Genomic DNA, 25,307 nt, shown 5'->3' with positions numbered 1-25,307 from the left:
TTAAAATGCCAAGAGCAAAAAACAAAGAGAGAATATTAAAAGCAGCAAGAGAAAAACAGTTAATTACCTACAAGGGAGCACCCATACGACTGTCAGCTGATTTCTCAACAGAAACTATGCAGGCCAGACGGGAGTGGCAAGAAATATTCAAAGTGATGAATAGCAAGAACCTACAACCAAGATTACTCTACCCAGCAAAGCTATTATTCAGAATGGAAGGTCAGATAAAGAGCTTCACAGATAAGAAAAAGCTAAAGGAGTTCATCACCACCAAACCAGTATTATATGAAATGCTGAAAGGTATTCTTAAAGAAGAGGAAGAAGAAAAAAGTAAAGATAAAAATTATGAACAACAAATACATATCTATCAACAAGTGAACCTAAAAATCAAGTGAATTAAATACCTGAGGAACAGAATAAACTGGTGAATATGATAGAATCAGGGGCATAGAAAGGGAGTGGACTGATAATTCTCAGGGGGAAAGGGGTATGGGGGTGCAGGAAGAGACTGGACAAAAATCATACACCTATGGATGAGGACAGTGGGGGGGAGGTAAAGGCAGAAGGTGGGGTGGGAACCGGGTGGAGGGGAGCTATGGGGGGAAAAAGGAGAAACAACTGTAATAATCTGAATAAAGATTTATTAAAAAAAATAATAAAGTTATTATTGATAGGTACTTGTTTGTCACCACTTTTATTCTTTATGTCTGTGTTCCTTCCTACCTTCCTACTTCTTCTTTTTACAGCAGTCCCTTTAGCATTTCTTGCATTGCTGATTTGGTTGTTATAAACTCCCTTAATCCATTTTTGTCTGTGAAGCTCCTGATTTCACCTTCAATTTTGAATTATAGTCTTGTTGGGTATAGTATTCTTAGATTCAGAACCTTGCTTTGCATTACTTTGTATATTTTATTCCATTCCCTTCTGGCTTGATGTGTTTCTGTTGAGAAATCATTTGATAGTCTGATGGGAGATCCCTTGTAGATAACTTCCTGTCTCTCTCTGGCAGTCTTTACAACTCTTACTTTGTCATTGGAATTTGCCAATTTAATTATAATTTGTCTTGATGTCAGTCTTTTTGGGTTCATCTTGTTTGGGACTCTGAGCTTCTTGGACTTGTGTGAGTTTTTCCTTCCCAATATCAGGAAACTTTTCTGTCATTATTTCTTCAAATAGGTTTCCTATTCCTTTCTCAGTTTCCTCTCCTTCTGGCACCCCTATTATATGGATGTTGTTTTGTTCCGTATTGTCCCAAAGCTCCCTTAGGCTTTCCTCCTCTTTTTTAAGTTTATTTTTTCCTGTTGTTGCTCTGCTTGGGTATTTTTCCCTACCTTGTCTTCTCGCTCACTGATGCAGTACTCCACTTCTTCTAGTCCACTGTTGATGCTTTCTATTGTGTTTTTTATTGCAGCTATGTCATTCTTGATTTCTTCTTGGTTCTTCTTCATTTCCTCTTGGTCCTTAGACATGTTGAATTTGTCTTCCATCCTTTTCAGCGTCCTTATGACCATTTGTCTGAATTCTTTATCTGACAAATTGCCTGCCTCCATTTTGTTTACTTCATTTTCTGGTGACTCCTCCTTTTCTTTTGTATGGGGGCTGTTTCTTTGTCTCCCCATTTTTGCTCCTCTCAGGGTGTCTGGTTATGTAGCTCGTCTCTACTGCGTTGAGTTAAAGGCACAAAATACAACATGGCAAGACACAACACAGAGGGCACCAAACACGAATGTATTCATGATACCAATAACCCCAAATAATGGTGACCACCAGAGAAAAGAGAATTAGGGGAGACAAAAGAGTGCATAAATGTTATTGGGAAAAGGAAAAAAGGTAAGAGGGAAAAGAAAGAAAAGAAAAAAGAAGAAGGAAAAATATATGTATATGGGAGAAAACTCCAAAAAACCAACAACTAATACAAAAAAATGCAAATAATACACATCCATAAAAGAAGGAGGGAGGCTGAATCTGAAGAAGCAGAGCTTATTTCCAGAAGGTAAGGTCAAGGAATTGAATGTATGGGGAAATGGCCACAATTCAGTATAGAGGAGGTAGAAAGAGAATGAGTGTATAAGAAGGAAAGTAAAAAACAAAATACTAAAATAATAATAATAATGATAAATAAAAAATAATATTGGAAAACATGTATATTAAAAATATATATATTAAAGAAATATAATTTCCTTTTCTTTAATCCATCTATGTATTCATCTATTTTTGGAAAAGGAGAATATAGAGCAGATAGGCCTTTGTTGGTGATTGAAACCAATTAAGTTATTAGTAGAAGAAGAGAACAAGCGAGGAGAGGAAAAACAGAAGCATAAAAAATAAAAAAAATAAAAAAAAACAAACAAACAACAAGAAGGAAGGAAGGAAGGAAGGAAGGAAGGAAGGAAGGAAGGAAGGAAGGAAGGAAGGAAGAAAGAAAGAAAGAGAAAGAGAGAAAAGGGAAAAAAATTTGGCTAGTGAAGAAAGAGAAAAGAGAAGTGTGCATGGACTTGGAGTAGAGGAGACGAAATTTGATATATGAGTATGATCAATTTTTAACAGGGAGTGAAAAGAAAGGATAGAGAAAAACTAAAGTAGGAATAGGTGAAGAGAAACAGGATGAAAAAGAGGAAAAGTGAGGAATAAAATGTTGGCATAAAGAAAAAATTGAGATGGAGTAATATAATGATAAAAAATAAAAATAAAAATAGAATGTAGAACACTAATCCGAAATAAAATAAAATAAAATAAAACTTAAAAATGGTAAAATAATAGTAATAATAATATAACAAATAAAAAATATAATAAAAAAGTAAAATAAAGTGAGAAAAAATTTTTCGTTTCTTAAGTAAAAGATAAAAAAAAATAAGTAGTGAAGTTCGTTCACTTCAGCAGAGCTTCAATGACCCATGGGGGCTGGTTTAAAACCCCTCTCTACTGTTCTGCCTGTCACATCTATTTCCTGTCAGGTAGCCAGCACAGTGTTGAAGTTCCCAGCGATCCACCACTCCTCTGTGTCATAAGCCACAACCTTGGTTTCAAGCAGGTTGGGATCACTCTGCTCACTTTGTTTCTCTGCCTGCCTTCAGTTGTATTTACACAAGCGTCTATTTCTGACACAGCCCCTGAGTGGCAGTGTTTCTGTATTAGTTTCTGGGACCAAATGGCTCCTCAGACCAGTCTCCCAGGGCTCCCTGGGGGTGTTTAGACACTTCCTTCCCCTGCCGCACTCAAGACTGGGTTGGAGGGATGAACTGTCCCAGAGCTGGTTTCCTGCTCATCTCTCCCTATTCTGCTCCCCAGTTTCCACAAAAATCACCTTCCCCTGCAGTCTCTGTGAGTGTTTTTAATTGAAATATCCTATGCACTGGGTTTAGCAAGTAAAAGCAAAGAAGTTATAAAGACAAAGCAACCACTTTGCCTAGTGTCTTTCTCCCCCTGGCACTGCGCAGCCGGTATAGCACTTCAGGCTGTCTTTCTGGGCACAGTATGCCAGGTGTGTGGGCTTAGATCTAGAGTTCCCCACTGTCAGCAGCCCTGTGGACCTCCTTCCACATTCGAGGACTACACTGACCCCAAGGGCTGCAGGTTTGGTGCAGTCTCCTGAGATTCTAGTCCTAGCTGTGCGCATTTCTCCCTCCAGCCTGGATTCCAGATTCCACATCTCTCCAGGCGATCTCTGACCTTTCCATCCATGGATTGCCTCACCAGCTGTGTTTAATTCACCAATTCCGGGTGAATGCTATTCGATTCAGCTGTTTCTTCTATCTCCTCTCTGAGAAGGCCTGTTCTCGTATTTAGCCACCACTTTATCTCCCCCTGGACAAACTTTAGGCGCCTGCAGCTAGGGATGCTGGAGTCTCAGTGTCCATAGGTTTGCAGGTGAGGCAGCTGGTCCTTGGGCATTGTGGCTGTAGGGTCCCGGGAAGTATCCGAGGTCTTCCCGGGTGAAGGTAAGGCTGGGCTTCCTATCACAGCCACTCTCCCCTTCAAGATGGCATGGTCCCTGCGGCAGAGCCAGCCACTCTGGGAGAGATTTCAGTGGTAATAGAGGCTGCCCAGTCAGAAGAGTCTGGTCTGCCAGTCCCTGACAGTCATATGGAATATAGCTGTTCCTAACTCACAAATGCACACACTGCCTGCATGTCCACACACTCCCCTTTGCTCTCTCACTCATTCACACTATCTTGCTGACTGCCATCCTGTTGGCCACCATCTTGAATCTCTGTAATTTTTTTTAATAGTCCACCTCTTTCCCAGGTTTTTTTCAATTGATCTACAAGGAAATAATCTTTCTCCTTTTCATATCAGTTTCTTGGATCTCTTGGAAATGTTTTCAGGGTTCCCAGGCTTTGAATATTCAGATAGGAGCTTGCAATGACTATTTAAAAAGATAGGACCACCAGCCAGTATGGCTCCGTTGGTTGAGCACTGTCCCATGCACCAAGAGGTGGCCAGTTTGATTCTTTGTCAGGGCACATGGCCAGATTTTGGTCTTGATCCCCAGCAGGGGATGTGCAGGAGGCAGCTGATTGTTGGATGTTTCTATATCATTCTCCCTCCCCCTTCCTCTCTCTGAAATCAGATAAAAACATATTTTTTAAAAGTTAAAAAAATAAAAACATAGAACCTACTTAAGCTTATTCTCTTGCTGAGTACAAATACTTCCAAAATCATTCCCTTGCAGGTGGATTGACCCCACTCTGAAGTTATTACACAAGTTAAAAAATATCATAGTAATGGAGAACATTTACCCACTGGGCACACATTAATTTCATTAACTAACCAACAGACAGGAAAGTTTATTTTCAAAAAATAATTTCTGATATTTTACTCCTCTTTAAAACATATAAATCAGCCTTGCTATAAGAAAAGCCAACATCCAGCCCTGGCCATTGTATTCAGTGGTTAGTGTTGAAGATTTGATTCCTGGTCAAGGGAACATACCTGGGTTGCAGGTTTGATCAGGCCCTGGTTGGGGCATGTGCAGAAGGCAGCCAATTGATGTATGTCTCTCTCTTCATTGATTTTTTTGTCTCTCTCTCTCTCCACTCCCTCCCTCCCTTGCACTCTCTATAAAAAAAAAAATCATTGGGTGAGGATTAACAACAACAAAAAAAGCCAATGTCTAGAGTTAATACACACAATAGACCAAAAAAGTTTTAGAGAGTTATTCACTTTAGAAAAGTGTTCTTCACTTGCAAAAGAGACTTTCCCACAGGGAGATTCCCTAGTAAGATTTTGCAAATAACATGATGGTTATACAGTCCCTCTACAACATGTGTTATGTAAAATGAAGTACATCTTCTGCCACCTAATGGCAGTGCCTGATCAATTTGTATTATTCTACAAGGTTTGGGTCATACTAATACTGTCTTAGGCCAATTACACAACCTTGGAGACATGTGGCCTGACCCTCCCCATTGTTGCAAATATCAGCAAGTTACTTCCATTGCAAACTGTATTTGCTGACCAGGTTTGGAATTGAGTGAGGATTTTGGATCATATTATTTTTATATCAAGACAAAAATAACCCCTCTTAGGCTCTGTAAGGGATGTATTATTTTTGTTTTGTTTCCTGCTTTATTTTTCTAGCTTATTTCAGTGTGTTTTATAAAACAAACTAGTGACCCGGTGCATGAAATTTGTGTACATTAAAAGGGGATTAATTAGAGGAAATAATTTAATATTGTTATTTGCCCTTTCTCTATAATAGAAGTGTCAGAGATGAAAGAAAATTAGTAAAATGTATATGAAAACCTTCATCCTGTCAGAGTCTGGGGCACACCATGGGACCCAGAGTTAAGTCCCTGCCCACCCACATGCACCTCAAAATCACGTGAGACCCAGACTTGGCTGCGACCCCCTCCCCATTGGGCTAGATCCAGACCCAGCCAGTCCCACCCTTGTCAAGCCCTGCTGGGCGGGGGGTGTAGCCTCAGGTCCCCTGACCCAGTACCAGGTTGGGGGGTGTGACCTGAGGTCCCCCCAGCCCAGACTTGGGCAGGGGGCATGCCTTGAGGTCCTCCATCAAGCCCTGCCAGGTGGGGGACACAGCCTGAGATCCCCTGTCAAGCCCTGCTGGGTGGGGGGCATGGCCTGAGGTCCCCCGTCAAGCCCCGCTGGGTGGGAGGCATGGCCTAAGGTCCCCTGTCAAGCCCAGCCAGGCAGGGGGGCACAGCCTCAGGTCCCTTGGCCCAGTGCTGGGGCGGGAGGCACAGCCTGAGGTCCCCTATGAAGCCCCGCCGGGTGGGGGGTGCAGTCTGAGGTCCCCTGGCCTGATGCCGGGGTGAGGGGCACAGCCTGAAGTCCCCTGTCAAGCACCACCTGGTGGGGGGCGCAGCCTGAGGTCCCCCAGCCTGGCACTGGGGCGGGGGGTGCTGCCTGAGGTCCCCTGTCAAGCCCTGCTGGGTGGGGGGTGCGGCCTGAGGTCCCCTGTCAAGCCCCACGGGGGTGGGGGAGGGTGTAGCCCAGGGGTGGGCAAACTTTTTGACTTGAGGGCCACAATGGGTTCTTAAACTGGACTGGAGGGCTGGAACAAAAGCATGGATGGAGTGTTTGTGTGAACTAATATAAATTCAAAGTAAACATCATTACATAAAAGGGTACGGTCTTTTTTTTTTATTATTTCAATAGTTTTATTCATTTCAAACATTTTAACAAGAAGAATGTAAACACTAATTATTATAATTTGAAACTTCAAAAAAATGGAGGAATCATAGCACCATAACATACCTTATATTGAAGATGGCAAAGGCAAAATAAAATTGCCTAACAAAGGAAAGGTACAAAAGCCTTTCAAATTAAACTTAAATATAATAAAATAATTTAAAACCAAAACAAATAGAAAAGAACAAAATGTGTAAACAGTAAATTAAACATTTTCTTTAGTGCAACTTCCAAATTATGCCCGGGACGTAGATGTAGATGGCAATGTAGACTAGGTTGAAAGGTTTTTGGTCTTTAAAACATCAACTTCAGTGGGAACAGTGTTGTTGGTCTCCTTTTTTAGCTAATGCATCAAAGTCTGGAGTTAGTTTTGTTGTGGCTATTCTCAGGATAGATCTGAGGTGTTTGTCAGTTAAGCTGGATCTGTGAGGGGCTTTGTTGATGTTCATGATGCTACATGTCTGCTCACAAACATAGGTTGACCCAAACAGCACCAGTATCTTCTGTGCCATCCTCCGGATGTTTGGAAAAGTGGCTTCATTAAGTGAAGCATAAAAGTCTCTTAGTTCAAGAGAGCTGAATTTCTCCTTTAGGACAAAGTCAGACTGAAGATCGATGAGTTCCAGTTGCACCTCTTCTGATGCTGTTTCAGGGTTTTGTGACAAAGGACAGGCCACCAGTTGAAGTGACTGGTCAATTTTTTCAACATCAGAAAACTGACGACAGAATTCTGCATGCAGGTCATCCAGTGATTTGCTGTATTTCTTCACGTTTTGGATGGTCTCCTTCTGTGTGGCTAGTGTGGCAAAATGAGTGAAGACTTTGTCTGAAATTTGTCTGGAAAAGAAAATCAGCTTCGACTTAAAGGCTTTCACATTAGTGTACATGTCATGTACATACTGATCTTTTCCCTGTAGCTTCACATTTAGCTCATTCAAATGTGAAAATATATCTACAGCAAATGCAAAGTCACACAGCCAATTCTTGTCACTCAGCTCAGTAAATTCGTCAGACTTCCCCTTTAATTTCAAAAATGCACCAATCTCTTCTTTGAGCTCCCACACTCGTTGGAAAACTTTGCCCAAACTCAACCAGTGGACATGAGAGTGGTAAAGTAAGTCGTGGTGATCCGCATCAGTTTCCTCCAGAAACTTAATAAACTGACGGTGCTGAAGTCCCTTTGCTCGAATGAAATTAACAAGCTTTACGACTGGATTAACAACATGATTAAGTTGTAATATAGACTTGCACAATGATTCCTGGTGAATAATACAGTGAAGAAAAATAACATCTTGGTTAGGGTTCTCCTCTTTCACTTTATCCTGAATTCTTTTTAGCAGTCCAACATTTTTTCCAGTTAAATTTGGAGATCCATCTGTCGTGACATTAGCAAGTTTACTCCATGGTAGCTTCATTTTCTCGATGACAGTAGACATCCGGTCATACAAGTCCTCTCCCCGTGTTTTTCCTTTCAGTGGCTCCATGGCTAAAAACTCCTCCATAATTTCAAAATTGTCACTAATCCCTCGGATAAAAATTAAGAGCTGAGCAGTGTCCTTTACGTCATTACTTTCATCCAATGCTAGTGAATAAAACTTAAAGAACTCTGCCTTACTATTTAACTTGCTGGCCAAGTCTTCATCAATCAGTTCCACTTGACCAGTCACTGTCCTGCGCGATAAGCTGAGTTTTTCAAACTTGCCTTTGCTCTCTGGACACAAGAGACCTGCTGTCTCTATCATACATTCTTTCAAAAACTCGCCTTCAGAGAGAGGTTTGCTAGCTTTTGCTAACTTGAATGATAGCATAAAGCTTGCTTTGGTAGTTGTCTCTTGAATTGCAGTTTGTCTGTGAAAGACATTTTGTTGAGCCTGTAATTTAGCCATCAACCTCTGTGCAGTAGCCTCCCGTTCTTGAGGTGACTGCTTGCTAGCACAGTTGCCATGCTTTGTGGCAAAGTGACGGCTGAGATTGTACTCTTTGAAGACTGCAAGTGTTTCCTGGCATATCAGACATACTGGCATTGATTGGACTTCGGTGAAAAAATATTTTGTTGTCCACTCCCTCTTAAACACTCGGCATTCACTGTCCACTTTCCTTTTCTTTGGTCCACTCATGTTTAATATTGGGCTAAAACCAACAGTACCGTTCTCTTATTAAATTCTTTACTAAAATAAGACAGTAAAGTATAAAAACAAGTGATTAAATTTGCTCTACTATAATATTTTTGGTCTTCTAAATATATATATATATATATATATAACAAAATCATCTGAAAAAGTTCAGACATGGGACAGAGGCACACCCTGACCATAGAGAACAACCCCTTTCCTCCATAGGAAACCTGTGTATCTTTCACACAGGCCCTTTGTTTATGGTAACACACATAGCTGCACATTGCTGTGTCTTCCAGACACACTTGTATGGGAGGTGCTAGGGCAGTGTAAAACATGGGTAACCAGTAGTTACCACTAGCACTTCCGTTACTGGCAAAAAACAGCCGCAGTGCACATAGTGTGAAAGAGCCCATTATCAATGTCAGATTGCATCCACTGGACTCTATAAAAACAACCAAGTGCCACTTTTAAAAGCCCATTGCAACAGTTTTTCTTATTAAAAACTGGAAATGGCAGGATATTTATATATATACCCCTACTGTGACAGCCTGGCAGAGCATTACAAAGGAGAAAACCCAGCATCTGGTGATGTCCATAAGTACAAGACTTCAGGCTGTCATTACCAGGAAAGGGTTTCATCCAAGTATTAGATATGAACATTTGATTTTCAGTTTTTCATTTTTCCAATTACTTCTGAAACCCTGAAATTAAGCGATTTTGTAATAAAATCTTTAGTTCATCACATTTCTATACAATCTTTTTGTTCAACCCACTGAATTAGGGTTCGTTCACACTAGCCGTGCTGCCGTTGCAGTGTGGTGCAGTACTGCAATGCAGTGCAGCTAGGGTTAATGCAGGGTACACAGGTTTCCATCATGTTTGCGTTGATGCTAATGTGCAGTGGTGCATGTTAACACAAATGCCCTGTAGCACGCATTTTTACAGGCGCAAGGGGGAGAAGCAAACGCAGCTCAAAATGCATTTGTTTTGCCGCTAACACATGCGGTTAGTGGCCACGGTAGCGTTACTGATACCGCATCTGTATCAGCAAAAAAATCTAGCCGCAGCATGGCTAGTGTGACATGTCCTCTGTGTGTCTTTTTCCCTGCTGCACACGTCCGCAGTGGGAAAAAAAAACTGCAGTGGATACAAGCCCTAAAAGCTGAAAGTCTTTGTTGTTTTATTAACAAGTCATTGTGATGTACAGAATGTGGGAACAGGAAAAAATTGTGTTTGAGTAGAGCTCTTAATCTTACCTCAGAAAGGCTCTGATACTGTGCTCTCCAGGGGCGTGTCTACCTACATCACCACCATAACGTGTCTACGCATTCCCAGGGTGATATTGGGAGACGCGTCCACGGGCATTACAAGGAGCCTCTGGAAGATTGAGAGGTTGTTCCTTCTACTGAATGGGTGGATATAAATCCGTCCACACAGAAGAAGGAGCTGCGGCTGTGTTTCCCGATGTTGCCATGTTAACACTGCTGCTGGTGAAGGAGCGGAGGGGAGAGCAAGAGAACCCTCCACTCTTTCGGCTCCGTGGGCCAGATCCCGCCCACGGGCCGTAGTTTGCCCACGGCTGGTGTAGCCTCTGGTCCCTGCTGATTGCTCGTTAACGCTCCTTAAGGGAACTTGGCCTCAGCTGTGGGTGCAGCCATCTTTGTGATGGAGTGATGGTCAATTAACATATTCCCTCTTTATTAGATAGGGTTGCTTTGTAAAATTTGACAGCCTGAGTAATATATTGCATGAGACTGCTTTACAGAAATATACGAAAATCCAGAACAAGCCAATATGAAGGACTAAATGAACTCCACAGCTAAAATATGTCCATGTCTGCATTCTAATTCTGTTTTAAACAGGCCATTGGTTAATATTGTTTTCATCTTTGTTTGCAAAGAATTAAGGAGAAAAAGCAATACTATGCTGGTATATTTTGTGGGGTCAACATAAGGTAAATTAAAATTTCTTTGAAATACCTTAAAATATGAAATTACTACCAAGAAATTTCATTATAACCATATGAGGAAAAATAGACCCATGTGCATATTCTTAATTATAATTTGCATTTTTAAACAAATGGTTACTAATTAACATGTGTACATTTAAGTCATTTTGTTGCATGGAATTTCATGAAGTCCATTTTAAAGCACTCTGTTTCTTTAGTGCTGTGGTTTGAAGCACTGCAGCCTCTCAGGACACTGCAGGCAGAAATGAAAAATAAAAGGAGACAAAACAGTTTTCTGGGAACCAAGCTTGTAGGGGAACACTAAACACACAGTGTAATTCATGAACAGCCCTAATTTTTGGCAGAATTTCTATTCTTCCATGTTAATAAAACATACATAGGCAGACCCTTCCTTTATAAATTGATTCCATAGTGAAACAAGGACCTTGACAAGAAGATAATTTATTTATTGATTTTGCCCTGGTTTACTGGGCATGTATTATCAGAAGGAATCCCACATTTCATGTTTCTGGAGCTTTACAATTATCAGTGCTTCTTTCACATGCATTGGATCCTTGTATAACAAATCCAGTAAGGTAGTAAGCTGGTAGGTCCCCCTCCCCCCATTTAAAAATAAATCAAGGTAATTAATTTAACTGAAATGTTTAGCTATTTGCAGACCCAAAGACCAACAGTATAAGCATAATGCCTTATACTTGGTTAAAAGGAAATCCCTTTATTCTTGTAGCTTAAACACTGATTTGTCTTTATTATCCCCTCTTCTCTTCCTCCCTCCACTCTCTCACCCTCTTTCCTTCCCTCACACCCTCCTTTTCTCCTTTCTCTCTCCCTCCCTCTCCAGTTTATTAAATTGAATTTATCTGTAAGCAGTTTTCCTCCTTTTATCACCTATTCTTTCTACCCTCCCAGGCAAATTTTAACTTGTCAGTCTCTACTGTAAAACAGCCCTTTATTCATATAGTGTCACATTTAAAAGGGAGCTTCCAAGTGCACTTTTTATGATATTTAATTCTTTCATTTTTATGATATTTAATTCTTTCATTTATTTCATCACATGTGTATTGATCATTGGCTATAAGCTAAGCCTTACTCTAGGAGCTGCCCTCAAGTATCGCATGGTCCAGAGGATATCTGTGTGAACAAACCATCCTGTTTATCATGAATTAATAATTTTGCTTAGCTGCAGTGCACTGGATGAGGGTTGATCTCTCTTCCCCAACCTCTCCCCTCCCATGCTTTGATCTTGCAATAATGAAACCCATGCACATCAAATATATCCTGGGAGCGAACATTGAAGTCCTGAATATAATAATTAATCCTGGATTTTGCAATGACTGATAAAGGGGAAGCCTGTATAGAGAATATAGGTAGTTACAGTGTCATACCCACCCATGGGTATGACTTATATTTTACGGTTCTATTCTTTTTTAACAGAATTTTAAATCTAATTTTAATCTACATATTATTTTCATTAGGCTGGGGAGTAATTGATGTGTACAAGTCAGACCTGCTTAAATAACCTGCTAACGTTAAATCTAGAAAATTGTCATCAGAACACAGCTAAGAATTAGAAGAGTGGCCCTTGCTATTGGCAATCTATCCTATCTAATAAAAGAGTAATATGGAAATTAACCATAACTCCATTACACCCACCAGCCATGCCCACCAGCCACGCCCACCAGCCAATCAGGAGTGAATATGCAAATAAACCCATCCAAGATGGCTACGGCCACAGAGAGCAGGAGGGAGGCTTGGGTTTCCCTGGCAATGGAGGAAGCCAAGCTTTCCGCCTGCCCTTGCCGGCCTAGGCCTCCACTAGGCTACAAAGTTGCAATGATAGAAGATACATAAACCCAAACAGAAATGGCGGCAGCCAGGGAGCTGGAAAGAGCAGGAAGCTAGGGTTGCCCTGGGCGATGGAGGAAACCAAGCTTTCCACACACCCTGGCCAGCCCAGGCCTCCGCTTAAGGCTACAAAGTTTCAATTATAGAAGATACATAAATCCCCCAAAAAATGACTGCCACCACGCCACGGAGCAAGTAGAAGGCTTGGCTCCACTCCAGGCTACAAAGTTTCAATTGTAGAAGATAAACAAACTCCAGATCCCAGGGCCTCCGCTTGGGTCACCAGGGGGTGTGGCCGGCCTGCAAACCACCACAGGCCCTTCTCCCAGGCCACCCCATGCCCCAAGGGAACCCCCACCCTGATCCGGGACACCCTTCAGGGCAAACCAGCTGGCCCCCACCCATGCACCAGGCCTCTATCCTATCTAATAAAAGAGTAATATGCAGATTGACCATCACTCCAACACACAAGATGGCTGCCCCCATGTGGTTAAATATCCTGCCTCCATGTGGACACAAGATGGCCACCACGAGATGGCCAGCAAGGGAGGGCAGTTGGGAAGGACCAGGCCTGCAAGGGAGGGCAGTTGTGGGAGATCAGGCCAGCAGGGGAGGGTAGTTGGGAGGAACCAGGCCTGCAAGGGAGGGCAGTTGGGGCGACCAGGCCTGCAGGGGAGGGCAGTTAGGGGTGACCAAGCTGGCAGAGGAGGGAAGTTGGGGGTGACCAGGCCTGCAGGGAAAGGCAGTTGGGAGGGACCCAGGCCTGCAGGGGAGAGCAGTTAGGGGTGACCAGGCCTACAGGGGAAGGCAGTTAGGGGTGACCAGCTGGCAGGGGAGTGGTTAAGGGGTGATAAGGCTGGCAGGCAGAAGCGGTTAGGGGCAATCAGGAAGGCAGGCAGGCGAGCAGTTGGGAGCCATCAGTCCGTTGGGATCGGGCCTAAACGGGCAGTCGGACATCCCTCGAGGGGTCCCAGATTGGAGAGGGTGCAGGCTGGGCTGAGGAACACGCCCCCCCCCCCCAGTGCACGAATTTCATGCACCGGGCCTCTAGTATATATATATAAAAAGGGCAGCTACCGCAACAACCATAACAACCTAACAACCCGTCGCTATGACGCCCACTGTGGCCAGCAAATCAGCCCAATCAGGGGGTGGGGCCTGCGGCCAACCTCACGGCCCCTCCCCCCAGCCAGCCTGTCCCTTATTGGACTCTCCCACCCAGATCAAGGATCAAGAGCGAGGCCTGCCAGCCAAGCCCCCTTCCTTTCCCCTGCAGCCCACCCCACCACAATAGGCCCCCAGCCCCTCCCCCCAGCAGGCTGCCCCTGATCACACCCCCCACCCTAATAGGGGGTGGGGCTGGGCAGCCAATCTCCTGCAGCCCCTCCCCCCAGCTGGCCAGCCCCCAATGGGACCCCACCACCCTGAATGCCCACAGCTCCTCCCCCTGGCCAGCACCACCCCTGATTGCCACCCCATCTCAATAGGGGGCAGGGCTGGCCTGCCAACCTCCTGAAGCCCCTCCCCCCAGCAGGCCATGCCCCCAATAGGCCCCCACCATCCTGATCGGCCCACAGCCCTTCCCCCGCTGGCCCCACCCCTTATCCCCCCCACCTCAATAGGGGGTGGGGCTGGCCAGCCAATCTCCTGAAGCCCCTCCCCCTGCCCGGCCCCACCCCAGATTGTCCCCCCCACGCTGATTAGGGGCAGGGCCAGCTGGCCAACCACCCATGGCCACTCCCCCAGGCTGCTGGCCCCTGATCATCACCCGCCACCTACCCCATTAAGGGGGCAGGGCCCACTGGCCAATCACCCATGGCCCTTTCCCCCAGCCAGTCTGGCCCAGATTGGGGGCCCCGATCTGGGTGGGCCGGCCAGCCAACCTCCTGCCATCTCCTCCTCCTGACAGGCCCAGCCCCAATCCACCATGATTGGGGCCGAGCTAGCCAGACCCCACCCGTGCACAAATTCATGCACTGAGCCTCTAGTTGTTAAATTAATTGGATTATCAGGTTACTGAAAATGTGACTGGAAGACAGGAAGAGGAGGAGAGAGACTTAAAGGGGTAGATAGACTAATTGTAATATGTTTATAGAACCTGCTGAAGAGAGGAAATCATGTTTTACTAGGTTTATTTTTTAAGTTTATTTAAATGCCCATTCATAAACTTTTTTGTTTCTTGTTCTGTTATGCCTGCTTTACAAAATGTTACATCTGAATAAAACAAAATGTGTTAAGAAACATTATACCAGGATGTGTGCACTTGGCATAGCATAAACATATGTGAAAGATTATACTTACTATGTAATCTCAGGCTTTGTTCAACATCTAGGGACATAGTGCTGCCGTATTTTGTATGGACAACCTCAGTAGACTCTGTTACTCTCTCAAGATTCAAAGAAATCAGTGCAGCCCATGTAAAAATATTTCTTTTGATAAAAATACATTAAAAGGAAACATTTATAATATACATGGCAATCCTTAAAGCTTGGCATTCTACTGAGATACAGACTCAAATGAAACACTGCCACTCTATCAGTTGAACCATAGCTGAAAATACAAAGCAGGAAGAGGAAGTATGAAAAATTTCCTATTGAGGGCTGTTTGCCAAATTACTTCTCTTAATCAGGAAGGCATTTAGTCATGGTGTGTGTCTTTTGATATTATAGATGTGTTTAGGGCACTGAGATGACATAAATAAGATATGGATATTTGTTAGTCCTCACCTTTTTAGTTATGGCTACTAAGAATGTAGCTATACATTGCCTGTTGAGTGACATGGCCTTTATTTGACTCCTTTAAGGGAAGCCACCAACACAGTACTTGCTCCTTGTGACCTGGCTCCAGTTCTCAAGGCCAAAAAGATATTGCACCCCTCTCTATTTTTCCCTTAGTGCTAGAAGCAACCCAGGGCACTATTGTTTCTTCTGACCCTAACAAAGAATAGCAATTTACACAGGTCTAAAGCCTTCTGTTCTGGGACAAAGATGTTTTCTGGCACTACCATTAGATCTGGTGGTTATTTGCAAATAACATTATTGATTGTGTTAATACTTTCTTCATGTGACTCTCAAAGTCTGTGTGGAGGTCTAAGATGTCCTGAAAAGGGCAGCTGACCATTAGCAATTGTGTCTGTTAAGTAGTCTCTAATATGTCATATTGACCTGATATTGAGGGTTTCAAATGTTTTCTTCTTGCTGGTGATATTTCAACCTCCAAATAACTATCTCCCCTTAATAGTAAAAATGAATTGGTAAAAAATAAGTGTCAGATTTTGCTACTGGATATGCTCATTCTGGAAATATAGATTATTGATTCTTTACCCAAAATATGATCATTGTAACAGGTTGATATGGGTTCCTTAGAAAAATGGTTCAATATTCATGACCTGGAGAGTATTATGCTAAGTGAATAAGCCAGTCAGAGAAACACAGGTATCATGTTTCACTTACGTGGAATTTAATGAACAAAATAAACTGATGAACAAAATAGATTCAAACTGTCGAAACTTAGAGGGAAAATGGGGGTGGGTGGGTAGGTGGGAAGAAATCAACCAAAGAACTTGTATGCATATATGCATAATCCATGGACACAGACAATAGGGTGGTGAAGGCTTGGGGTGGGGTGTGCTGGGGTGGGCTAGAAGGGGTCAATGGGTGGGGGAAAGGGGACATATGTAATATTTTCAACAATAAAGATTTTTTAAAAATCGAAATGGACTCATAGATACAGAGAACAGACTGATAGTTATTGGGGATGGGGTGGGGATGGTGGGGCTGGATGATTAAATTGAAGGGATTAAGCAAAAAAAAAAAAAGCCCTCATAGACACAGACAATAGTATGGTGATAACTATAGGGATAGTGGGTAGGGGAAGGTAGGAGAGGGTAAAGGGCAGATAAATGGTGATGGGAGGAGACTTGACTTGGGGTGGTGAATATACAATTACAGTACCCAGATAATGTGTTGTAGAATTGTACACCTGAAACCTATATACTTTTATTAACCAATGTCACCCCAATAAATTCAATTTAAAGTAGTAGAAATTATTTATTTAATAAATAACCCAGAAAAGAAAACTTTGAACACACACACACACACACACACACACACACGCAAAGGTTCACTAGTCACTAAGAAAGAACTAACCTTAAACTTTAACGGGAATAGAAATAATGATACTGAGGAGAGACAGACTTGATTATTTCATGAGCTAAAAAGGTGTAATTTCTCTGAAAAAATATAGATATGTAAGAGATAAACAACTTTTAAGAGAAATAAATGCATAAAAAGTTTTAGATATAAAACACCTTTCCTCTGTACTCATGCCAAGTAATTTCTTAGTGGCTCTTCAGGGAATGCTTGGCATATTTTTAATTTATTCATTCATTTATTATGATAGATATTTACTGCATAGTAAATACAGAGCACAGTGATTGCCACTTCTAATTAGTGCCTAGTATGTGTCAAGGCCACTATGGCACCTTCTTTAAGAGCACTAATACTGGTAATCATCTCCAGATTGATCAAAGGAGGTTGATTCCTTGCCAGATGTACCTGGAATCCTCAGAAAAAGGCCTCCCTGATTAGGGTCAAATCCAATTTGTTATATATATGAATCACTGCTGAGACATAGACAAATACAACTGTACCCTTTTTCTTTGTGTCCACTTCTTGTATTGGGTGGGATGTTCATTTTTCCACATTTCATAGAAATCAAGCCTCTTCTGCCTACTCATTCCAACACTGGATAAAATGACAGTGTCATGCACAGAGAACAGAACACTCCTTTGGTTGTTTCTATAGTCTTTTTTTGCCTCATTTTCCTACCTTTCTACTGAGTTTTTCAGCCTAAATTTAGTGGTGATGACTAAGAAATTGCCGGGATGTGACAGAGCATTTAATTCATTGAGTCCTTCCTTGCCATTTCCTAATAGTTGTAACAATTGCCAAGTTTTTACTCCTAATGTTGTAGGAACCAGTATCTGTGCAGTATCTGTTATTTGTAACATATACTAAGTCATGCATGCAGGATCTGTCAGTACCAGTTCCTTTTACATACAGCTGATTTCATTATATGATATTAGGGAAATTCCCTACAGACTTTTTACTAGTTACTTCAGAGTCCTGGAACTTGCAATGCAAATTTGCAATCTCTGAAATTCAAATCCCATAAACAATAATTGGGTGGTCTGCTGTGTACTAGGCAATATGACTAGTCATTTATAAAGGTGGAAGTTGGATTCAGAAATAAGACAAGTTCTCTGCCATTTGGAGCCAATCTAACATGTGCCTGAGTCACAGGGCCAACCTAGAGATCTAGCTAGAGTTTGTGAAGGCACAAATACAAGTTCCCTGAATGAGAGAGATCAAATATGATTCCAGAGGCAGTTATATTTGAGTAAGACCTTGAGGGATGAGGGGAAAGCCAATAGGTAGAGAGATTGAAGAATGACATTCTAAGCAAAGGAAATGAATGGCATCTGTAAATGCACAAAGACACACAATTCTGTGATAGAGGATGAGACTGAAGGCATGGTTGTGATTGAATTGTGGAGAATTTTCAATGAAACATCAAGTTATCATCCTTACTAGAGGCATGGTGATACCATCAAAATTTCCTGAGGAATTGCCCAGCCAGTGCGGCTCAGTGGTTGAATGTTGACCCATGAACCAGAAGATCACAGTTAGATTCTCAATCAGGGCACATGCCTGGGTTGCGGGCTCAATCCCCAGTAGGGGGCATGTAGGAGGCAACTGATCGATGATGTTTCTCTCATCAATTTTTCTAACTCCCTTCCTCTCTCCAAAATCAATAAATATATAATTAAAAAATAATTTTTAAAATAGTTCCTGAGGAATTGAACTTTGTGTTAGTAAGGAAATATTTTAGCAGAAAAGAGAACAATTAGGAGGTTATTACAGCAGGCCAGTGAAAAGGTAATAAGGGCACAAACTAGAGCAGTGACAATGGGAATGAAAGGTCAAGATCATAGACTGAAGAGCATGTGAAAGAACATTAAGGTACCCTGAAGTTTTAAGTTTTAGCAGTTGCCAGGATGGTGGACTCTAATTTACAGAGATAGGAGACACAGAAGTGGAGTTTAGTAGCTTTGCGCTTCAAATATTCTTGTTTTTCTGTTTTGAATTCCTACCCATCCTTCAAGGCTCAGCTACAGTAATACTGTCTCTGTAAAGTACACCACTCCCCAGTCCCCCAATCAGAATTAAGTCAGGCTTCCTCTTTTTTCATGCAACAACTTCTTTATTCATTCTTTTCTGCACTTCATGGCAGCAAACCCTGTGTCCAAGTTATTTGGTTATATTTCTGACTCCTGAAACTACATGGTAAGCTTTTGGAGGCCACATGCTATTTACCTATGAATTTTTAGTACCACCCAAGCATATAATGGATTGCCAGAAATTTCATATAAATAAATAAATAAATGGATTGATGCTGTGATCACACAAGACATTAAATGCAGCCCTTCTTTGGGGCCTGCCTTAGAGCACACAATGATCTCACCTCATCATTTTGTAGTCAGTCATATAGTATCTTGATATGGCTACAAAGAATCACTTGTCTAAATCATATGTGTTATTCACCATATTTACTTTTAAATGATTTCTGACTCTATAGGTAACTAAAATCCACCCTCCAATGATGAGATTACCATCCCCCAAATGGTGATTTAATTCCCAATGACTTTTAGCAGTGTTCTGTGCAATTGTCCTCATCACTGGAGGGAATGTAGAGACTTTGAGTCAAATTTCTTTGTAGGCATTTCTTGGCTTTCCCTATGTTGAGAATTCTACAAAGAGAGTTTTCATAGCCCATTATTTGAGCACTTTGGTTCCTATCACATGATAGTTTCTCTGGATGTAATGTTTATTCTTGGGTAGGTTGAATTTGTGTGAATTTTTTGAGGCTCTATCAAGTGTGCCCCAGGCAGAAATAAACCCAAAAGATTATTCCAGTCTATGAACTCTGCAGGCCAGGTGGGAATCAGTGAGATTACTGAGATTTTTGTGGATTCCCAGAAAAAAAAAATGTTCAGTTGTATAACTGTCAGAGAAAGGCAGCCTCAACTTGAGGAATCTGCCCCCTTTTTGCTTAAGTGACTCTCTGAGAGTGCTTTAGATCTTGTTGTTGAGGTAGTGTGCATTGCTTACAATGATATCTCATAGGAAAGTGAAGGAAGGTAGGACCATGGGGGCATTGTTAAGAAAAGACCGGTGTCCAGAAAGCTTGCAGTATTTTTACAAGGTAGTTTAAGTTTTTTATTAAAAGTTATTCCTGATAAAATCTCAGCAAATGAGCAAAAATCTAATGGTTTCCTTGGTGCCCCTGTTACATGTAGCTCAGTTAACGTTTTCTTCATTATATTATACTTTAAGTGGACCCCTTGCTTCTTATGGATTACTTTGGGATTAAATTTTGCTGTTTATTTTATTTTGCTTACAAATGGCTATTTTAATAGATGTTTATTGCATGCACACACATACACAAAACTTGAAAGAAGGTTTTCTGTTTCTGTTTTTGTTTCTGAAACAGTTGGGTCAGGAACCCTTCATTTGTATGGACAACTCTAAAGAAAACATGGTCAAGCATGTGGCAGAATATCACATTCCAGGATTGAGAGTCCCATGGGCTGTTCTCTCATGTCTACTTATAGAATTACTGTAAATTCCTTGCTTCTATATTGATTTGCTTGTAAACTTTACTGTAAGGCAAGGGTGAGCAGGAATTTTTTTTTAACTCAAGGCCTAATGACCTAAAAAATAATCAATTTAATAATCAATTTGGTTTACCTAAAAGTAAAAGGGAGTCTTTCGTTATAGCATCCCTTTAGAAATACAGGCAGCCAGCATTGTAACACAGATTTCCGTCTTGGGCAATTGAAAATTATAGTTTATAATAATTGGAGAATCTCTGAAAAGTAAGTACAAGGACTGAATATTTATTTTCTCATATTTAATCCCAAAGTAAATAAAGCTCCATATGACAGCTTTATGCTTATCTTTTTTATATTTGCCTCTTGTATTTGTCTGATATATTACACTTATGTGGCTGGTTCTAATTTTCCATTACGTTACTACAAAGAGAACTAATCATTGATCAATGGTACTTGCACTTTGTGCTTTTTCTAAATTATCACACAAAATACTATATATAGTCTTGTTTTCCAATGATAATAGTTTATGCTATTAAAATAGAGCACTGGTCACACAAGATTTAACAAAGACTGTCCTTAACTTCCCAAGGGCAATACCACATGGTTCTCCATGAAATCCATAGCTGCACATACTGAGCTTTAGTTTATTTACTTTTCTTGTAGGAACATTTCACACCTGAGTGTAAATTCAAAGAATCCGTGTTTGAAAATTATTACGTGACATATTCTTCGATGATATACCGCCAGCAGCAGTCAGGCAGAGGGTGGTATCTGGGTCTGAACAAAGAAGGAGAGATCATGAAAGGAAACCATGTGAAGAAGAACAAGCCTGCAGCCCACTTTCTGCCCAAACCACTGAAAGGTAAGCTCAATGTTATAGGAGCTGGGATTAAATGAGTATGTATTTAAATCATTCCTTTTTCACACTTTTGAAAACGGAACATAATTCTTCTACATTAAGGCTTTTATATAAAAATTTAGTAACAGTTTAAACACTTAAAAACATTAAACTGCAACAATAGCATCTAATCTTTTGATTTTAATTTTTCCATTATATATCTATATATAGTAACACCTTACTTATATGGAACTAGTTTAATTGCTAGCTCAGGACAGCCAAGAACCTCAAATTATGCCAGATTGATCCCTGGGCAGAAAAACAGATGCTTAAATGTGTGTATACTTAACATTTATCAGAAAAGTCCTTGGACATTCCCTAAGGGCCCAACAATATTGTCTCAACAATTTTCATTCATAGTTTTATTTTTCAGTCATTATTAGCAGATTTGTAGCAAATTAGAAAAGGTGGAGGATAGGAATGGACTGCAGAGAATAGGGATGTTAAAAGTAGTGAGACATGGTGGAGAAGGACTAGAAAATGCAGACAAAGCAGAGCAAGACCTCCAAGAGGTTACTGGCCTAGGGTTCAACTCTGGGTTTCAAGTAGGGCAGACTGTCAGTCAATCAGCATAGCATTGCTTCACAGCACATTTTTCTGGAACAGTCTACTTGGATTCAAAACCCAGCTTTACCCTTTACTAACCGGATGGTCTTGAGAAGATTATTGCCACATGTGTGCCTCAAGCTCCACATCTGTAAAATATGGATAAGAGTAGTATGTCAGGCCCTAACCGGTTTGGCTCAGTGGATAGAGCGTCGGCCTGTGGACTGAAGGGTCCCAGGTTTGATTTTGGTCGGGAGCATGTACCTTGGTTGCGGGCACATCCCCAGTGGGAGGTGTGCAGGAGGCAGCTGGTCGATGTTTCTCTCTCATCGATGTTTCTGGGTCTCTATCCTTCTCCCTTCTTCTCTGTGAAAAATCAATAAAATATATTTTAAAAAGAAAGAGTAGTATGTCAGAGGATTCTTACACAGATTACAAGAGTTAATGAATACGAAGCACTCAAAATAGTATCTAGTACATTGTAAGTATTCCATTAACACAAGCTAGTACTATTATTTACAGCATAACAATAATCATATTTATCATTTTTTGCATTAAGAATTGTGCTAATATTTAAACTTTTGGGGAGTTTCATTTTAAATCATGATAAAAATCAGCATTTTAAAATGTTTTTAATATTTAGCTTGCACAACATGCTCTAGATCATGTTTAAACTTATAAGAGCTTTATTAAATGCATTTTTCATTAATCCTTTCATATACATAACCATAAGTGATGGAAATTAGGCATTAGAATTCTTTACATACTACTTCACCAAGAGTAGATTTTGCTTAGTCTGATCCAGTTCACTTCTGACTGAGTCCTTGAAGGCAGCATTTTTCATGTTTGGCCTAAAGTGTGGAAGCCTAGTAACTAGAAGAAAATTTGAGGGCCAGTGTGGTGTGCCTATTTAAAGGCCTTTGACACCCTCTTTCTGTGCTTTTCAGTGGCCATGTACAAGGAGCCATCACTGCATGATCTCACGGAGTTCTCCAGATCTGGGAGTGGGACCCCAACCAAGAGCCGAAGTGTCTCTGGAGTGCTGAATGGAGGCAAATCAATGAGCCACAATGAATCAACGTAGCCAGTGAGGGCAAAACAAGGGCTCTGTAACAGAACCTTACTCCAGGTGCTGTTGAATTCTTCTAGCAGTCCTTCACCCAAAAGTTCAAATTTGTCAGTGACATTTACCAGACAAATGGGCAGAGTTCACTATTCTATCTGCCATTAAACTTTATCATCCATACTAAAGCCCCATAATTTAGATTGAGCTTGTGCAAAAGAATGCTAAGCATTATCAGTGAACTAAATCCAGGAGAAGGACTGCTCAATTTTCTCATGATCTCACTTTAAGTTTTGGGATGACAAACAACAATCATTTCACAGCACAAATGCTGGTAAAAATTTGCCCTCCAAGAAAGAAAATTTAAAAGACCACAACTGCTCTTCAAAAATAAAACAAAATTAACTGCTTAAATGTTTTGTAGAGGCAAACAAAATTATGTGAACTGTGTTGTTTTCTTGGCTTAATGTTTTCTATCTATGCTTGATTCAACTGTATTCTTTACTTTGGTATAGTGCAACTTTCTGATTTCTGAAATTCAGTGGTTCTATTGACTCTGCGTCACTTAATCCAAATCAACCAAATTCAGGGTTGGATCTGAATTGGCATCTCAGGCTCAAGGTAACAGTGTTCTTGTGATTTTACCACTTTTTTTTTTTTTCGATTTGTAGTACTCTGGTCAAGTTCTTGTGCTGTACTTTGTGCATAGAAATTGAATTGTATTGTCAACCCCAGTCAATAAATATTACTTAAACAACAAAAAGAGATTATCCTCAAGTTTAGATTTCTCTTAATTCCATTTGTGTTATCATGTTAAACTATTGTTGTGGCTTCTTATGTAAACACAGGAATTGTGGAACTGTGATATTGTCTTTTGTGTTGTTAAAATAAGAAATGTCTTACCTCTATGTGTATGAGTCCTCTTGTCACTGTATTTGGCACGTGAATATTATGTACAAGGAAATATTAAGACTGGTTACCCCTAAACAACATATACTTATACTTGCTTCTGGAAAAGTGTTTAAGACTTAGCTAGGTTTCCATTTAGATCTTCATATCTGTTGCATGGAAGAAAGTTGGAATCTTGGCATAGAGTTGCATGATATGTAAGATTTTGTGCATTAATAATTGTTAAAATCTGTGTTCCAAAAGTGGACATAGCATGTACAGGCAGTTTTCTGTCTTGTACACAAAAATGTTAAAAAAAGTTGTTTAATATTTGTTGTTGTATACCCAAATATGCACCGAATAAACTCTTTATATTCATTCAAAGAAAAATTCTTCAACATGTCTTGATTGAATGTCTATTACTTACCGTTAACTGTTGTAGAAACTGGAGTTAAATCTTGAATTATACATAAGGTCACTGCCTTCAGATAATCTACAGCCTAAATATTCATGTTAACATGAATACTCTTTAAAGAAAGATTATTGTACTAATTATTTTACTTGGACTTCAAATTGGAACAAAAATTCTCATTCCCATTCAGTGATGGAATTGCACAACTGAGACCTATATTCTCTCTGCCATCCACCCTATTTTCCCTTTTGTTGCTCGTTTTGTAGGTAGAGGGAAGACAGATAAATAAACATCTAAGGTCCTTTCCACCTCTGAGAGCTGAAGGAAAATGTAAACATTTTTAATGTTGTTGACTATTCACTAGCTCCCCAAAGTTGCCATTGCCTGGAAATGCATGCTTCAGGAGTAGTCAATATATGAAGGTAAAAGTAGAGGAATAGGTAAAACATAATTGAATGGTTCTTTTCAGGGCATCCATAAAATAAAGTTACTGGGGCCCCAATCAGCATGCTTTTGTACAGAGGGGAAGCTGCCCAGTGCTAAGGTGTTTCAGCAGGAGCTCCTAGGGGGCTTAATCACAAGGAACAACAACAGCCTGTAATTATTGGAATCGAGAGTCTAGGTCAGTGGTCGGCAAACTCATTAGTCAAAAGAGCGGCAAACCGCATGTGGCTCACAAACCGTTAGGCTTATATGCATGCATACAAGTCCTTTGGTTGATCTCTCCCCCTTACCCCCACTTCCCTACCTTCCCTCTGAGGTTTGACAGTCTGATCGATGCTTCTGTCTCTGGATCTGTTTTTGTTCATCAGTTTATGTTGTTCATTATATTCCATAAATGAGTGACATCATGTGATATTTATCTTTCTCTGACTGGCTTATTTCACTTAGCATAATGCTCTGCAGTTCCATCCATGCTGTTGCAAACAGTAAAAATTCCTTCTTTTTACTGCAGCATAGTACTCCATTGTGTAGATGTACCAGTTTTTTAATCCACTCATCTGCTGATGGGCACTTAAGCTGTTTCCAAATCTTAGCTATGGTGAATTGTGCGGCTATGAACATGGGGGTGCATATATCCTTTCTGATTGGTGTATCTAGCTTCTTGGGATATATTCCTAGAAGTGGGATCACTGGGTCAAATGGGATTTCCATTTTTAATTTTTTGAGGAAACTTCATACTGATCTCCACAGTGGCTGCACCAGTCTGCATTCCTACCAGCAGTGCAGGAGGCTTCCC

The 25,307-nt window shown here is 40.9% G+C and overlaps 1 protein-coding gene across 8 annotated transcripts in view; it reads left to right on the top strand.

Annotated features, from left to right (window-relative positions):
- The window catches only part of FGF13 (fibroblast growth factor 13), a 659,009-nt gene extending 634,969 nt beyond the window's left edge, over window positions 1–24,040 (top strand). For all 8 annotated transcript variants that reach the window (XM_080652005.1, XM_080651999.1, XM_080652004.1 and 5 more), the window contains 2 exons: window positions 20,924–21,122; window positions 22,652–24,040. In XM_080652005.1, coding sequence (XP_080508131.1) covers window positions 20,924–21,122; window positions 22,652–22,788 — 336 coding nt within the window. In that variant the 3' untranslated portion in view covers window positions 22,789–24,040. The remainder of the gene's footprint in view (window positions 1–20,923; window positions 21,123–22,651) is intronic.
- Window positions 24,041–25,307: the final 1,267 nt, after the last annotated feature.

The sequence above is a fragment of the Plecotus auritus genome, assembly GCF_963455305.1.
Source record: "Plecotus auritus genome assembly, chromosome: X".
Taxonomy (NCBI): Eukaryota; Metazoa; Chordata; class Mammalia; order Chiroptera; family Vespertilionidae; genus Plecotus; species Plecotus auritus.
The sequence above is the reverse complement of the archived record's forward strand: the minus strand, read 5'-3'. Positions and strand labels throughout refer to the sequence as shown.